The sequence below is a fragment of the Oryzias latipes genome, chromosome 7, assembly GCF_053564925.1.
Source record: "Oryzias latipes strain Hd-rR chromosome 7, Olatipes_Hd-rR_3.1".
Lineage (NCBI taxonomy): Eukaryota > Metazoa > Chordata > Actinopteri > Beloniformes > Adrianichthyidae > Oryzias > Oryzias latipes.
Window position 1 is genome coordinate 14,697,012 of NC_136243.1, and position 16,463 is coordinate 14,713,474.

The 16,463-nt window shown below is 40.9% G+C and overlaps 3 protein-coding genes across 6 annotated transcripts; 2 read left to right on the forward strand and 1 right to left on the reverse strand.

The window, feature by feature from the left end:
• On the forward strand, positions 1-5,724 carry rad21l1 (RAD21 cohesin complex component like 1). 4 transcript variants are annotated; one of them, XM_011477488.4, is made up of 14 exons: positions 1-181; positions 457-622; positions 697-826; positions 1,443-1,542; positions 1,692-1,795; positions 1,960-2,073; positions 3,126-3,218; positions 3,301-3,408; positions 3,510-3,739; positions 3,830-3,911; positions 3,999-4,138; positions 4,218-4,328; positions 4,492-4,566; positions 4,753-5,724. In XM_011477488.4, the coding sequence occupies exons 2-14, from the start codon at positions 479-481 to the stop codon at positions 4,939-4,941; spliced, it is 1,620 nt and encodes a 539-aa protein (XP_011475790.1). In that variant the 5' UTR covers positions 1-181; positions 457-478; the 3' UTR covers positions 4,942-5,724. The 4 variants fall into 4 exon arrangements, with proteins under 4 accessions (XP_011475790.1, XP_004071002.1, XP_078806419.1 ...); XM_004070954.5 differs by having other exon boundaries at positions 4,756-5,724; XM_078950293.1 differs by having other exon boundaries at positions 4,731-5,223.
• Positions 5,725-5,791: 67 nt separating this feature from the next.
• On the forward strand, positions 5,792-11,489 carry snpha (syntaphilin a). Its single transcript, XM_004070953.5, has 5 exons — positions 5,792-5,933; positions 7,985-8,090; positions 8,176-8,298; positions 8,663-8,812; positions 9,746-11,489. The coding sequence occupies exons 2-5, from the start codon at positions 8,047-8,049 to the stop codon at positions 10,953-10,955; spliced, it is 1,527 nt and encodes a 508-aa protein (XP_004071001.1). The 5' UTR covers positions 5,792-5,933; positions 7,985-8,046; the 3' UTR covers positions 10,956-11,489.
• Position 11,490: 1 nt separating this feature from the next.
• fkbp1aa (FKBP prolyl isomerase 1Aa) lies at positions 11,491-16,307 on the reverse strand. Its single transcript, XM_004070853.5, has 5 exons — positions 16,159-16,307; positions 15,997-16,044; positions 14,394-14,506; positions 13,521-13,695; positions 11,491-12,537 (listed from the first exon to the last, which is right to left on the reverse strand). Exons 1-4 carry the CDS (start codon positions 16,193-16,195, stop codon positions 13,564-13,566), a joined length of 330 nt encoding a protein of 109 aa, XP_004070901.1. The 5' UTR covers positions 16,196-16,307; the 3' UTR covers positions 11,491-12,537; positions 13,521-13,563.
• Between the last annotated feature and the right edge of the window lie 156 nt (positions 16,308-16,463).

The following is a 16,463-nucleotide window of genomic DNA, read 5'->3' on the forward strand; positions in this document are numbered from 1 at the left end:
TTTACGAACGTTGAGACAACATACTTTTATTTGTCTGGAATTTAATTCAGAAATGTCAGACTAAATTTGTCCAAAAGAAGTCGCCATTGTTACCTTGGCGGCGGAAGTTGTTTTCTGAAAGGTCTCGCGGAAATGTGCACGTTACGGTTTTGGAAAAAAAGGCGCGGAGTTTGAAGTGAAGGTAAGCTGTTGCTAAGTTAAGCAATTCTGTCCCTTTTTACGCTAATAAAATTGTTTACTTTAGCTTTTATTTGCCAGTTGTGCTTTTATTATTACTTTGGGTCGGAAATAATCGCCTAACTTGCGATTTAGTCGTTTTCGTAAACCGCTTGTTAGCTGTTTTTGAGGTTAGCCATGACATTGCACCAAATCATATTAATTAATAAAAAAAGAAGTTGTTTTCATTTGAAGCCAAACTATAACAAAAATAAAATATCAAATATTGAATTTCAACAGGTGACGCTCGTCTGTGAACATCATGTTCTACACTCATCTGTTTACGTCCAAAAGGGGATCTCTGGCTAAAATCTGGCTAGCAGCACACTGGGAGAAAAAACTCACCAAGCCTCATGTGTTTGAATGCAATCTAGAAACGACCGTGAGAGAAATACTTTCCCCAAAGGTATATACATTCGTCACATTGAGTGATTAAGCACAGCTAAGATGCTGATTGGCCTGTCTGTGTAATGTTTGAAGATGAAGGTTGGTTTACGGACTTCCGGTCATCTGCTCATCGGTTTGGTCAGAATCTACTCCAGAAAGGCAAAGTATCTCCTTGCGGACTGTACCATTGCCCTGGGCAAAATTAGCACTGCGTTCAGGCCAGGTGAGTCTTATGTCTAACTTTTTGGTTTCTTTCATTTAAAAAATATTACAGAGTAACTCTTAATCTGACATTGATGTAGTACAAACTCGACCTCAAGAGTTTACAAAAAGCTTTAATTGAGGGGCTGCAGTTTTTTTTTAACAAACTACACAACTTTATTTTTTCTTTAGTTAATTGGTAGGCTTCTTTGTAAATAAAGCTAATTTTTCGATGTCTCTTTAGTAATTGAATTGCTAAAAAAAAATAAAATAAAAACAGCTACTGCCTTATTTTGATAAATTCGATTAGAGGGACCTTGATTTATTCCACACATATATGCAAAGTCCTGAGGTGCTGTAAACTGGAAATAGGATTTAGGTTTGAAAAGAGTTTTTTATTATTTTACTACTGATTAAGAAAGAGTTGTGGCTCTGCTTTGTTATTATTTTGTTGGGCCAAACATTAAAACTTTTAAACAATCTCAAAACATACTTTAGCATCAAAATAGATACAACTGTATAATAACCACCAGAGGGCGACATATTCATCTTTTTAGGGTTCTCTTGATTCCTGAGGTTTGTTTCATAGAAGCAGTCCTTATTGATTAAAATGATTTGTTTTATTCTTAACATCCCAGGTCAAACAGATCTATGTTTGGGGAGGGTTGAGGCCACAGTAAAAGAAATTACCTTGACTGAGGACTTCACTGCCTTCGATGTTGAACTGCCACACCCCTGGTAGTGTTCTCTCCTTCTTCCACTGGCAAATGTTAACACTTACATTCTCAACTGCCTTACCGTTGAGGGGCATTGTTGTTACAAATAGCTCAATGAGTTGTGATATGTATACATTTTCTGTTTGTGCCCATACGATCTTTTTTTTCCAGCGACATTGATATACCGGAAGATTTTGCTTTAAACCAATGTCGATCAGAGGAAATCACTCTGAAAGAAGATTTTGGAAATGGTTTTTTGAACTTGACAGACATGGGTAAGAGTCAGACTGGATTATTGTTCTTGATTCATTTTGTGTTCAGTCAGATATTCAGCGCTCATTTGAACCAATAATATACATGTTTTTATTTTTGTTTTGTTTTTCATAATATTAGGACTAAATCTATTTTTATTTTATCCCGCTCTTTTCTTTTCTTTCAGGCATAGTTAGTGACTCCTTAGTTCCATCAAACACTGTGCTGGACAGGAGCTTTGAAGGCTTTGCACAGCATGATGATGCATTTGGAGATGAGGATAAAGGATTAGATCTTCTTGGTAATTTTTGTTGATTGAATAAGATTTCCCCCCAAAAAATGCTCACATAAATGTTATGGTTCTGTTGGCATTTATTAGTCAGTTATGCAAAAAAATAAAACAAAAGCTTACATTCCCACAGCGGTACAGGATCTAGTTAATTTCACAAGATCTTTTATTCATGAGTTTTGATAAGACAACAAGTAAATATGAAATAGTGGTGGAGCAAACGGAAGATCTCAGCATTTTTAGTTGGTTGCAGACCAGAAGATTTCAGCAAACTGTGTGCAAGAAATGCAAAAAATGTTCTCTAAAAAGATGATTGGCATTATCCTTAAACCAAGTTCTCTTTCTTCTGCTTTTGTTCTTGTGGTTGATATGCATTTCCAGCAGGACTGTCACCAAACAAGGAGACCGTTCGCTTTTAACGTACAGTGTTAAAGGGTTGAATTACAGTTCAGCATTCCTCTAGCAACAGGGCTGGCATCACTGCCACATAACTACATTTATGTGATTTTAATTCAAAAGTTCTCATTTTGATTCAAAATTAATGTATTTTTCCATAAAAAACGAATTTTATCTTATTTATCAACTAATCAATGAAATAAAGACTGCAATATTTTTTCTTTTCTTTTTTTTTTAATGCTTTAAATCAAATCTGTTTTGAAGAATACTATTAAAAATAAGCAGGGATGTGAACTGAGCAAAAGCTGTTTTTTATGAATCAGTTGAGGAGTTGTTAAACTAAACTAACTAAACTGAAAGCTTTTTTTTGTCTGAAAAAAGTTGAAAGAAAAATAATGAGTGGATTTATAATCCGCTGATCTGAAAGACCAAACCAGATCTGACACATTTATTCACAGTAAAAAACAAATAAAAGATGCTGACATTTAGAAGTCTGAGAAGACTTTTCATTAGCGTTTTTTTCCTTTATTAGTCTGCCTATAGGTCACTGTTGGGCTTTTTAATCACACGTTATATTTTCTACAGATCCTAAAGCTCTTTGAATAATCAGACTCAGACAGTTGATCTCTCATTGGGAACTGCTTGTTCCTTTTTCTTTTCCTCCGTAGACTTTCTGGGAATGTCCAGTGAACCCACAGACCTCATGGAAGAGCTGACACATGAAAGCCATGAGAGTCCAAATGACCTTCAGAATCACACCGGTGACGTGATTTCAGAGCATAATCCTGGTGTCACATTTTAGCTCCACTCACACACTTGCAGGATGACATTTGTCCTTCTCAGTTGCTTTTGAAGGCAATCCCACGGTGACAGAGACTCCTTCACCAAATCAGACCACACTTCTCACTAACATGGACGTTGCCTTCGCTCTGGAACCTGTGGCGATAACTCGTAGGCATAAACATCCCATCTCCCACCCTTCCAGCTACTGTGTATGTTGGTGGGAAGAACCTTTTCTGCATCTGTGTGGTGATCCCTCTCTTTGTTTTTAGCTAACTCAGAGAAGAGGGTGGGAAAGAGGAAACGCAAGTTAGTGGTGGACCACGCCAAAGAACTGAGCAACGACGTAATCAGAGAGCAGCTTTCTGACTTCTCCGACCTGGTGGCTGCTTTGGACATGGCCCCACCAACCGTCCAGCTCATGCACTGGAAGGAGAGCGGATCTGTCAGCAAACTCTTCTCCCAGCCGTGTTCCACGGGGCTCGGTCCACCAATAAGCCAGGTAAACGCCCCAACAGCTAGTTTAGTCAGCATTTGCACACAAACCGCTGTAGATTGATGCGTGAAACGTGGTCAAATTATATCTTTGCAGCTCTATGTTAAAAATATCTTCAACCAGATGCACTCCAGAGCACAAGGAGAGGTGGAGGAGATGCGCCAAGAGGGAGGAAGAAGTCAGAGGACGACTGTGTATAAAAATCCAGTCTGAATGTGTTTAGTATTTTGGTTTGATCCAGTTTTCCTACGCTGTTACATCATAGTTCAGAGTGACCGCAGTGGCCTCAGCCCCGACAACGCTGTCAGAGATTCATCAATCAACCTGGATAACACTGGCAGCACAGAGCTGACTCCTCTCCATGACACAAACAACAACCAGGAGGCTCACTTGGAGCTCCTGCATGTGAGTAGGATCAGCTGCGTGGCTGCTTTCACGTGATCAGACAACAAAGCAGAAGCTTTTGCTCGCCTGCATCCATCAGGAGGTGAACATGTCGGAGCTGACTCATCCGGACCTCCCGTCTGAGGACTCCATGTTTGTCCATCCATCTCATGTGGAGCAGGAGACTCAGTCAACGTCCCTCCTCTCTCAGGTTCTCAAGCTCTCACACATTCACACTGCAGTTCAGGATAATGGTCTAAAAATAAGCTTGAATAACTTTAGGCATATGGCAGGTTTCTGTTCTGCTGTTCTGCTTTGACAGTTCGCCCAGAACTGCTGACTGAAATATTCCCCCTTTTTTCTTCTTCTTGCAGTCTATGCTGAGCAGCCAGGACTTTGAGGAGAAGAGGATAACCAAGAGAGCACACAGGCTCCTAAACGCCCTCAAAGTAAGCTTCTAAAAATACACCTGCAGATTAGTGAATTGTAACTGCACCTATTCCAACCCCATGAGTGTTTCACAAAGTCAGAGCTAGAGTGTCTCTCACGAAAAGCCTTCTTAGGGATTACAAATAACGCTACAGAAGCAGAATCTGGGATGAGACTCTTGCAGATGTGATTGTGTTTGTCCACAGCAGAGTCAGACCAGCAGTGACCCCACCTTCAGCCTGAAGTCCCTCTGTCAAGGAAGTACTCGGGCTCAAGCCGCAGCCATTTTCTTCTCCTTCTTAGTCCTGAAAAAGCAGCAAGCCCTCCACCTGCACCAGAGCGTCCCGTACAAGGACATCCTCGCCACGCCGGGACCCACCTTTTACAGTCTGTAAAACGGACAGGAAGTCTGGGTTCATGCAGAACTCTGGCTTTTGCTTCCTCCTTCAGACGGAAGGAATGTCTTTGCCTGGACAGAAGTCTAGTTTGTGGGATAAACACAGCAGCCTGCTATAAAAACAAGTTACCCACGAGTGTCTATTTAATGACACGTGAGTTTGTTCAAACCTAAACCGAGGTTTCTTCTTGGCTGTTACTAAAACCTACCAGACTTTTTTTTTTTCACCAACACTTTTAAGATATTGCTCAGCTCAGAATATTTTAATAAACTCAGAAAAGTTATTTATTTTTTTAAATAGTTCTTCAAAACACATTGTCCGTTTATCTTGGATTCCCAATTTCTGCTTGTTGCGTTAACGTTTTGAACTGTTCCAGTCCCTGTGCTTCCTGTCTGAGGCCTGTTTCATTTCACAGATGAAAGTTGTCAATATTTATTCAAAGTAAATGTATAAGAAAAGCCTCTATACAAAATATATGTTGATATGTTCTCAGATTTTTCAGAACTTCATTGTTTACAGCACAAAACCACTAAAAATTGTAAATACTTCTTATATTCAGTATACTGTATCAATACTGTTATGGTAATGTTGATATTTATACTAGTTACATAACATTTTTAAATAGTTTTCTGCTTTCTGCAGACCTTCAGGTTGAATGTTGAAGTAGAATATGTGAAGAGGTTTAAGGAAAATACACTTATTTTGAAAAGCTTCTGTCAGGAAGACCTGACAGCAGGATTGGTTCAGACTCCGGAGCCCAATAAAGCTCGTTTTCCTGCAGATGGGGTACTTTGATTCCCCCCTCTGTCACTTTAAGAAGCCGCGCTGCAGCAGACGCAGTTGCCTCATTTCATCTAGGGGCTTCGTGGCTGCAGGATGGACTCTCATCAGCACCGCCAACGTCTTTTCTTCCTGCTGCCTCCCGGGACCATCAAGTCAGGCAGGAACCGAGGCTCCCCCAGCCCGCGCGGCGTCCAGCTGCCCTCACGGTACAACCGCACGCGCGGCGTTTGTTTTCAGCTCCGCGGTGTCCCGGCGGCACCCTTCCATGTAGGACACAGCTGGGATTGTGTTTTTTTTTTGTTTTTTTTAGTCATGTCATGGTTTAGTTCCGGATGTGGGTTGGGGTGCTTTCAACTGTGCGCGTGTGACTTTGCCGCGTGCTTTCCGACGCGGTTAAACCCGCGCGCGCGTTTTCTCTCTGATCAGTGAAAGACGAGGCACTCCAGCCGCGCGGCATCTTCATCCGCAGGTGGCACTCGGGTCTCATCCTACCTCTGCCTCCACTCAGTTACGTAAGATGGTTGCGTATTTCTCACCAGCATCTTCCACTTGTTGCACACTCCGATGATGATGAAGAGGAGGAGGGGGGGATCTGCCTCCTCGTCCTAGAAATTATATATAGGATGAGAGTTATGGGCTGTAACAGATTTAAGATCTGTTCCTCTTTATGTAAATACATCCGGTTAGGTTAGATAATCTATGGATTACTTGAACTGTGTCATCGAGTCTTAATGGAAAATTTCTGACCTTTTATTTGATAGCTGATCATTTTTAGATGTATATTGCTCTTTTTTTTTACTGTAAAGATGACATTGATCTTCTAAGAGAAAGTTGCAAACTTAATTCTAAAAGGAAACAAAACTAATAGAATCAACATTTTTTATTTTCTCACCAAAATGACTATATTTAGCTTACTATTATTATTATTATTATCAACACACTGCAAACAGGCAAAGAAAACCCAGTGGAGTTGGGGTTGCCCAGTTTTTTTAAGGACCCAAATGCAAACCTTAGGAAGCAAATGTGGCAGAAACCTCAATTTTTTTTAATAAATACTGAAGCATGACCTGATTTTAAACATGACTGACGTCATGAAACTATAAAGGGCAGCTGAACTTGATAGAATATATAAACAAGTATACTTGCTGGTAATAGAGACATCCATCCATAAATGTGTTTTTAGATTTTCTTAAAATATTTCTGTAGAATTAGAGATATTTATATATATTTTATAAACCTATTGCTATCAGAAGAGTTAAAATCCACTTGTTTGAGCAAGGATGGCGAATTGTCCCACCCTCACATTTGAACTAAATGCAAACAAATATTTTTAGGATTTACTAAAACTGTTTTTATTGCAAAAAAAAAACATTTAGTGTCTTAATTGATGTTTTGAAGACAGTTGGCGCACAGTCGAAATAGGTTAAAAATCTAAATCCATACAATCCAGATGAATAATGTTACAAATGTATTCATAATTTTTCACATTTTCTTTACAAACTACTTCTATTGAACTATAAATTAAGAGTTTGAAAAAATTGGAAATGGCTCTAAAATAATGGCTAGCACAAAAACTAAATAACAAATTGTTTCTTTGTTTAACTTTTGTACTTCATAAATTTGTCAGGTGTGGCACAGAAGGGCACGTTTCCTTTCCTTCTGAAAGGTTGTTGCAAAACGAGGCATGCTGGGTATGTTTTTCATGACTCCAGAGTCAAACATTACAGTTAATCTTCACTAAATTTGTAGTAGTAGCTTTCCAAAAATGTCCAGTTTTCCTTTATGCCAAAATGTTAGATAACATTTTCAAGTTCTTGTTTGTATTTTCTTTTGAAAGTTGCCGTTTTTCAGCTGGTTTACCATGAGTATTTTAGGACTGAAACAAAAGCGTGTCTGTTATTTAGCACAGATTATGTGTCACTTAGTGTGGTCAGGCCTCATGCGTCCGTCAGCCACAGACGTGGAATTGTCCAGTCAGCAGTCGATGTTCGCTTCAATCCCGCTTCTGAGGATGAGGACGACACAGACTGAACTGACCCTGAACTCACTGTGGCTCTTTGTGTCGGGACAGAAAGAAGACTCTATTTGCTGCTTCTGTCCCCCCAAACCATTATTTCTGAGGGTCAGACCTTTATCACTGCCCCCCCTTGCATAAGAAACATTATCAGAGAAGGGGAAAACAGTCACGTGGATTCATTTATCTTCCTTTCTGGCTTTGCTTACGTGTCCTGACGCCTTTGCTCTCTGACTGTTGTAGCGGTGTAGCTGTGGCAGATCCCAGCATCCCGCGCTAGAGCTTGGACGTTTCTCTTCACGTCGATGTCTGTCACTCCCAGTCGAAAGCCCTCCTCGAGCCAGCGCAGGTACACTCATCTATAACCAGCTTTTCAAAGGAAAAAAAACTAAACATCAGACTTAGATAAATGAGTCATTTGGTGTTTGTCAAAGGCGCTCAGTGGGAACCAGTGGGCGACATGCCCTCAGTGATGCATCCAGTACTCACACCTACCCCTGCCGGGCGAGGGCTCCAGAGGGCAGTCCCACGGCCAGGACGTATCCCAGCACACCCAGGTGACACCCTTCTTCACACAGCATGTCAGTGGGTGTTCCAGAAATATTTGATAAAAGATTCAGATTTAAATAGTCATCCTAAATTCCTTTCTGATTTTCCTAAAGACAGTAAAGCTGACGCGAACTTGCCTGTGTTTTACCACTGTGATGAGCTGGAGAGTCCTTCATAAGCATTCCCCAGCTGAGACCCAGCATCTCTCAGCTTCTCTTGTAAATGAAATGCGTTGATACAAGAACAGCTTTAATATACATCCATTGGAGCTCCTTTAGGAACTCTATAGCAGCCTCCTAAAGTAGGAATAAAGTTGGATCACGTCCCACCGTCATAGTAGACTGTTTTTGTGCTTGATGTTGTTAATTTTAGGCGTCAAATGAAGCACACAGCCTGCAGCGACAATCATGGAATCAGGCCCCCCAGTGCAGAGCAGTATCTCACCCCCCTGCAACAAAAAGAGGTGTGTATCCGACACCTGCGAGCCAGACTGAGAGAAAATGTGGAAAGACTACATCACAGGTAACTCTTCTCCTTTTATCCACTACTCCTTCACACAGAAACAAACAAACAAAATGTGAAAGCATAGGAGTATAATAGCTATTATCAAAACAGTATTATATCGCTTTTTTACAAAAAATAAAGCCAAAAAACAACAACAAAACAGGTTATATTTTGAACATTTTCTCTTAGTTTTTCAGTTCAGCTACAAGTAGTAAAAAGCTAACAGCTTCCACAGAATAAAGGAGAAAGAAGAAACCAAATCCTTTAAATCAAGTTAATTATGAGCCTTTTAGAAATAAAAGGGAACATAGTAGCACAGCTTATTTTCTTTAAACCTCAGAACAGTCTGGTCAGATTCCCATTTGGTGAAAATAGTCCTGTGTTCATTATTAAACTCTGCTTTACACCAGAGTGTTCTGGAGGTAAATGTGAGGAGATGTATCCCAGAATGAAAGATTGTCCCAATAATAATAAAAAAATACTCAAACTTGATCAACTTTGCCATGTCTTTGAGTATTCAATGTATTTCTTCCTCTTTCTACATGGAAAGAACCTTGAATGGTGGCAGCAGAGTTCAGTTATCAATGAACCGCTTAGTGAATTCATAAATGTCTGTGGTGCTGTATACAAAGAATACCATCCCAATATCTCAGAATTATTACGATACAAAAAGTGTTGTTGTTGTTTTGGTTTCTTTACCCCTAAAAAATGTATATATCATGCAGCAGTGGATGCGGTTTATTATTTTTTAAACAGATGTGGACTATTTGTGTTTGTTTGCAACTTTGCTAACTGAATTCACTGTGATATTAAAATTGCTATAAAGGTGTTTCCTAAATCAAGAAATGTTTTAAATTAAAGTGGAGCTATTGTTTGCAGTAATTACTTTATTAAAATGGCTTTACAGAGCTAATCTATGTGTCATAAACATATTCCTTATCATTTTTTTAGGGATTATGAAATTGAAGGATTGAGGACGCAGCTTTATAAAATGCAGGAGGACTGGATTGAGGAGGAATGCCACCGCGTGGAGGCCCAGTTAGCTCTAAAAGAGGCTCGTAAGGAGATCCAGCACCTCCAGGAGGTGGTCGAGTCAGTGCGGTCCAATCTGGGCATCAGAGAAAAAGACCAACACGACCAAAAGCCATACTCAGGACTGCAGGGAGCCCGTCCGGGGGGGAGGTCTCGCTCCTGCGGGTGTTCCCCGGCCAGCACATTGAGCCGCAGCGCCACCTGCACGCGACAAAGCAGCGAAGCTCTGCAGCTGGAGCGCAGCTCCAACGCTCCTGAGCCTGCTGGAGCGTCTCGCCCTGCAGGACAAACCCGTCTGCTCCTGGAGGCGGCTCTGCTGCCGGACCAGCTGCCACCGCAGGCCTGCGACGTTGGGGGCCCGTCGGTCGTGCCGTGCTCATCCAGCCAAGAAAGGATGTGCAGTGGAGGGGCTGTGCTGCCAGTGTCCCACTCCTACCACACTCTCAGCAGCAGCTGCATGTGTAGTGGGCACACGTACCTCCCCCATCATCACTTGTTCCTTCACTTGCCTCAAGAGGAGGTCCCAGTAAGAGCGCCGACTGCTGCCACCCCCACACCAACTCAAGCCAAGCCCATCCCAGTTCCTGTGGGTGAGAGGAAGCCCGAGGTCCGCTCCCAGGCCTGCAGCCCCACCATGACCTGGCTGCAGGAGGAGAGCGGCACAGATGAGCTAAGTGTCATTTCTTTACCTCCAGCAGACAGCCCCCCCTCAGAGCCACAGCCGTCCTTCACCACTTTACCTGTGGCGCCCCCGCCTGAGCACTCCACTCAGAGGTTACCAGCAGAGGTCCCAGCACAACCCCACACCTCTCAGCCCCAACCCGTAGGGCAGGGGGCTCCAATCCTGGGGATGGACGAGAACGTGGGGGAACCAGGAGGGGCGAACGAGGACGAGCCCCCGCCCCCATTGTGCCACTGGAGCCGTTACTTCCTGGTAGATCTCATGGCTTTGACGATGCCTGTGGTCCCAACTGTGGCATGGCTGTGCAGGGGGGCGCCACAGGAAGTCTTGCCTGTGTATCATATCGGGTCGCTGCTGAGAGGCTGCTGCGCCGTTGCCCTTCACTCACTCCGCCAGCAGGGTGCAGGACGGGGGCGCAGGCCTGCCAGCATGAACGGAACCACCTAGACTGGACTCTTCCAACTGCCAGACCTCTCAACTTTAGCTGGACCGCCCACATCATGTCCTTTGGATTCTGTTGTCATGCACTACCTTATAGTGCAGAGAAGGAATTTAGTGGTTTGATTCTCAAACCTGCATTCTGCTCCTGCCTGACATCATTTTCGTCTGAACGCAATTTGCATGTAACCCACTCTGCTGGGGTTCTCCTGCTTGCATCCAAGAGTTACTTTGAATGATGGAGCATCAATGGTATACTGTTTAAGCTACAAAAATAGACTCAACTAACTCCTTTTTAACCATGTACCTGTCAAAAAATGAAAACATTTTCTAATGTGAGCACTTTGACTTCAAAACAGAGAATGGCAGATATTAGAAAAAATAATTAAAAAAAGGGCCTGACATCATTTTGAAGCATTTTCACTGTCAGAACAGAGCATGTTCATCTGATCTCGTACTCAGGAGCCAAAACAAGCACCGAAGAACCTCAGAGTTCAACCTACAGACATGCCAGTCAAAGCAAGAATAAACGTCAGGAGCCAAGTTTGTGTTATACTGTTTATTTACATCATAGAGATCCAAAACTCGATTTTAAGGCTGAACATTTGGTAAGTAGGTAAACACATGAATGTATGAAGAAAATAAGCATGTTGGTAAAGAAAGCTGACATTTTTTCTGTTTTCCCCCCATCAGGCAATAGATTTGTGCAAAGCTTTAGGTAAAAACTGACCGTCTATGCTTCAGCTTTCAAAAAAGTTATGCAACAGATGTCAAAACTGCAATAAAAGCCTCAGCACTAAACATTTTTAAACTAGAGAAACTTTAAAAATGTAAAAAAAAAAAAAAAGTTGATTTAGTTTGGCTTTTAGTTTATCATATTTTGGATTTTTTTCCCCTATAGTTATTTGTAACATCATAAAACAGTTGGGAATATCAAAAACACCCTGTTTCCTATTAGAAAATGTACAATTCATCGTAAACCCATTGTGTAAATTCACTAAATACTTAATGAGTCACAAAACACACTGTTGATGCAATCACAAATGTGTTGTGACGACTGTTCAAGGTAAAATCCAGAAAAAGAAATTCCTGATCAAGAAGAGTTAAAAATGGATTTGGTGTAACGTTGACACCAATTAAAACATGCTATGAAACTTTGATGACAAGCAGCATTTTTCCCACCAACAAGCATTAATAAGGTTATTCATAAAAGAAATGACAGCTAATTCTGGACTATCACCAGCAATCAGAACAACAGAATATAAAGGCAGGAATGAGAAACTCAGCAGGGAAAGTTATCTAGAACATGATACTTGTAGCAGGAGCTCATAAGATAAAAAATACTTAAAAAAAAAAAATCCCTGTTCATGTTCCAAAATAATAAAAATGTAATAACAGGAAAACACCAGGATGGCCTAATGACTTACAATTAGCTTATAGTTTCCACCAAAACCGAAATATGAGGAATAAAGTTTTACAGCAAATGACATATTACACTTTGTGAAATCATAAACATAAGTCCTATGCAGGAATCAGAACCAGCTGTCAGCCGTGGGCGTTTTGTTACCGTGTTCCCGAGAAAGGACTCGACCTGCAGGGGATGAGAAGAACAATCCATGTTTAGGCCAGACTCTGGATACAGAAGCAATATTGTATAAATATGAAAGGAACTTAGCATAATTCGGGACTACATTCTGTGCTGCAACTTAATTGAGCCAAACATTAAATAACTAAATCACTAACTCATTAGAAGCCTAAAAGACACTTGAGATGACACAGGTTGATATCAGTCTGCACTACCATACATTTGTGGGATGATCATTTCTCCTAACAATTTATACGCTGCACTTTAAAATAAAGCACAACTGTCGTGGTTGTCACAGTGGACGCCCTTTTTAGGATCCACCATCAAGAAAATTGCCTTTTTAACTTGTTCTAGTGGCATTTTTCTGATGCTGTAGGACACATACAAGGAGAAATAGGCTTAAAATGACATTTCTGAGTATTTCTTATTCAAATAATTGTGAATCGCCAGCAGACGAAAAAACATTGCTTGAGAAAGATTATATGTGCGAGGTAGAAAATACATTGTGTGGACCATAGGCTCTCATCTCCGAGCTTTTAGCAAAGGGGGTTAATCAAGGCCAACAGCCGGCCCACAACTCAAAGCAAATTTCTAATAAACTCCTGCCGCTCTGCAGAAACTATGTCCTAGAAAATACAGATTTTTTTTTATTTGAGCTAAAAATGACAATCATAACTAAAAGCAATGGGAACACTTTAGAATAGATCAAAAGATGGTTGATGTAGTCTTTCCCCCAGGACTCTGCTAAATGTTCTGACCAACAGCTGCACATCTGGCTTGATGTTTGTGCAGGAAATCCTCTGAGAAACTACAACCTGTCCTGACTTATATCAATTGCCAATCTCTAGCAAGAAGAAGTGTAAAACAATGTAAATCCTACACATATACAAGAATACATTATCATCATTTCATATAAATCCACCTAATCCTTCAAAGATGACTTTTTAACTCTTAACAAGACAGAAATGCTATTTTTCGACTCTTCTTACCCTGAAAATCTGAGAGACGTTAAACAACCAAGTTGCACAAGTTTCAGGCCTCGAGACCAAGTAGCTCCACATCAAAGGTCAGAGTGGCATTTGGTGGGATGACCCCAGGGTGACCTTTACTGCCGTACGCATAGTCCGGTGAGCAGATGAGCTTCGCCCGCTGACCCACACTCATCTGTGGACAAAAGATTTCACACCAAATTAAAACAATACTTCCTGTAAGGTCAAGAATGCATAAATCCAAAAACACACAACACACATTTTCATGAAGACCTCCAAACAGAAATGAATATAGTGACGTCACTTATGTTGTGGCACAAAGACGTGCAGATGTGATTTTTTTAAAAATCTCAAATAATACAGGAAAAAAGAAGGTCCAGGTTGACCTGCAAGATAATGATTTTCAAGATCCATTTGTCTTCAGGGAAATTTATTGACTTCATTGAAATCATCCCTGATAACCTGAATATAATCTAAAATGTCAGTGACAGGCGTGAGGCCACATGAACACTATCATTAGACTGAGTTTTACTGCATGAGCACTTCAGAAGATACGGTGATGACTGAGCAACAGTGAAGCACATTTAGACGGATTTTTACACTGCAAAAAGAACGAGTGCTTAAAGGGACAAGTACTGGATTATCCGTCAAACCAAACAGCTGCTAATTTTCCATTTCATCAACAAGCACCAGCAAGCTTTGATTGTTTGTTCTTAACCCATTCAGTGGACCTTGAGCACATTCAGAAGCCCAGCAGTAGGGGAAGAGGAATCTGCCAAAATCTGTCATGTATTTTTGGTGTTCTTGTTATCGTTCATCGCTACTATCCTTGGAGTTTGAGCGTTCTTGGGTTTGTGAGAATGTGGCGGTCACCTGAGCTACTCCTTCTTCCCAGCCACGAATAACTTCCTGGTGGCCAATCTTAAATTTGAACGGTTTTCCTCGAGATCTGGAAGAGTCAAACACCTTCCCATCCGCCAGAGTCCCTATACAAACAAAAGTTGAGATATGATCAGTTAGTAGGGTAAAATTTCAGCAATTTTGTGTACTTTCAAAGTAAGTTGTACATGATGTCTGTGTTGCGTTGAGCCAGATAGACAGATTATTGAAAGTCATCCCAGTGGTCTCCAACCCTGGTCTTGAAGACCTCCCACCCTGCTGGTTTTTCTGTCCCACTTGCTAATGGTTTGCTAGGTCAAGTGATGCCAGACTCTGATTGACCAAACACACCTGCTCAGGTAACTAGCAGCACCAATAGGGAGAGTTAGCTGGAAAAAAACAACAAACAAGCGCCAGGCTGCAGATTGGTGACCCCTGTTACAAAACAAAAGTGCATTTAAACAAATAGTCGACATTAAAACAGCCTGTCAGGGTTTTTAGTTCGACAGGAGCGTGTAGTGGCACAGGCAAACCAATCTTAGTTTGTTCGTCTTAAAAAGGGTGTCACTGCATATGCAGTCTGCGCATGTTCAATTCACTGCTGAAGAATTGGTTTGGAGCAAGGACTCAGCGGACATTTGTGAGCCAGCTGCAGCTTTCTCACGAATTTGGTCCGATTTCACAGCTTTGCAAAAGTTACAAGATACATAAGTTGCCCAAAACCACCACCCAAACATAAAAGACATTTGATAAACAAATCCCACACGTCACATGGTGACAAACAGTGTTAATGAGCGCAGTAAGGAACGGTCACAGGTTCAAGCCCTTAATAATGCAGCATAATAAACTGCAATCGGTAGACGTAAAGCATGCAATAATTAAAAGTGATTAATCTTCTAAAAAAATGTAAAAAATTGTGGAATCACTTAGATGACGTCCTGTAACAAATTAATGGTGTTTAGATTCCAGATATGGAAGATATGGCATCGAAAAAGACAAAAAATAAATACTGACATATCCTAATATCTACCTGTGATTACCAAGTTTTCTATCCGCAAAACAAAGACGATTAGTAAGACGTAAAAGATTAATAACTTACTTAATTGTAAGTTTATTGGGCTATTTTATTTATGTCTGTGTTCATAATTGGACGCTCTATCATTTGTGGTCACCCTCTTTTACCGTGTGGTCCCTTCAGAAACACAGTTGTCTCAGTCGTGCCACAACACCTTTAAAAAGTCACCGGAAGTTAAGGCTAAGGCTAGCCGGTTAGCATAATCGGACAAGATTAGCCACCTATAATTCGTTTTTCTTTTTATCATAAAACAATATATATATATATATGATCTTACCCCAAACAATTGAAAGAATTAATCAATAAACTGCTATATATGGAATTTATTTGCTGCTGTTTAAAGAGAAAGGCTTTTAAAGACATGATCGGGATATTAGCCCGGATGTTAGCTCAGTTTTTAGCTAACAAATAACCTTAAATTCAGTCACTCTTTTGGAAGAAACTGATACTTTTCCGGTCATGTTAAACATAACAGAATTTCACAACATATTAAATAAAATAAACATTTAGCTTCTTTCTTACCAACATAATGCACCACGACGCGTTGCCCCTTCTTCGGGAACGTCCTTCCTGAGACGTGAGAGGAATCGACAAAAAAGAAAACGGTTTGCGGGTAAATGCATATAATTAGGTAATTAACGTGGAGATGTACGTTTTTAATGAAAACAAATAGACAGTTCTCACCGTCGCCTGGGGTCAAGGTCTCGATTTCCACTCCCATGATGTTCTCTCGGTGCTTCTTGCGCTTCGGCAGCAGCAGCAGCAGTCTGCGGAAGGAAGAGGCAGACCCCCGGCCTGCGGGAAGTCACCAACATTTCTTTCTAATTTTTACCCCAAGAGTAATGATTACGAAAATGTTTTAGAGTGGGCCACTAGGTTCCTCACAATTATGTTTTGTCTCGTCTTTTTTTTTTTTAATGCCAGATGCTTTTATTTTGGAAAAATACAAATTTGTGTCACCAATGCCTGTGATTTTTTTGCCTTGATTT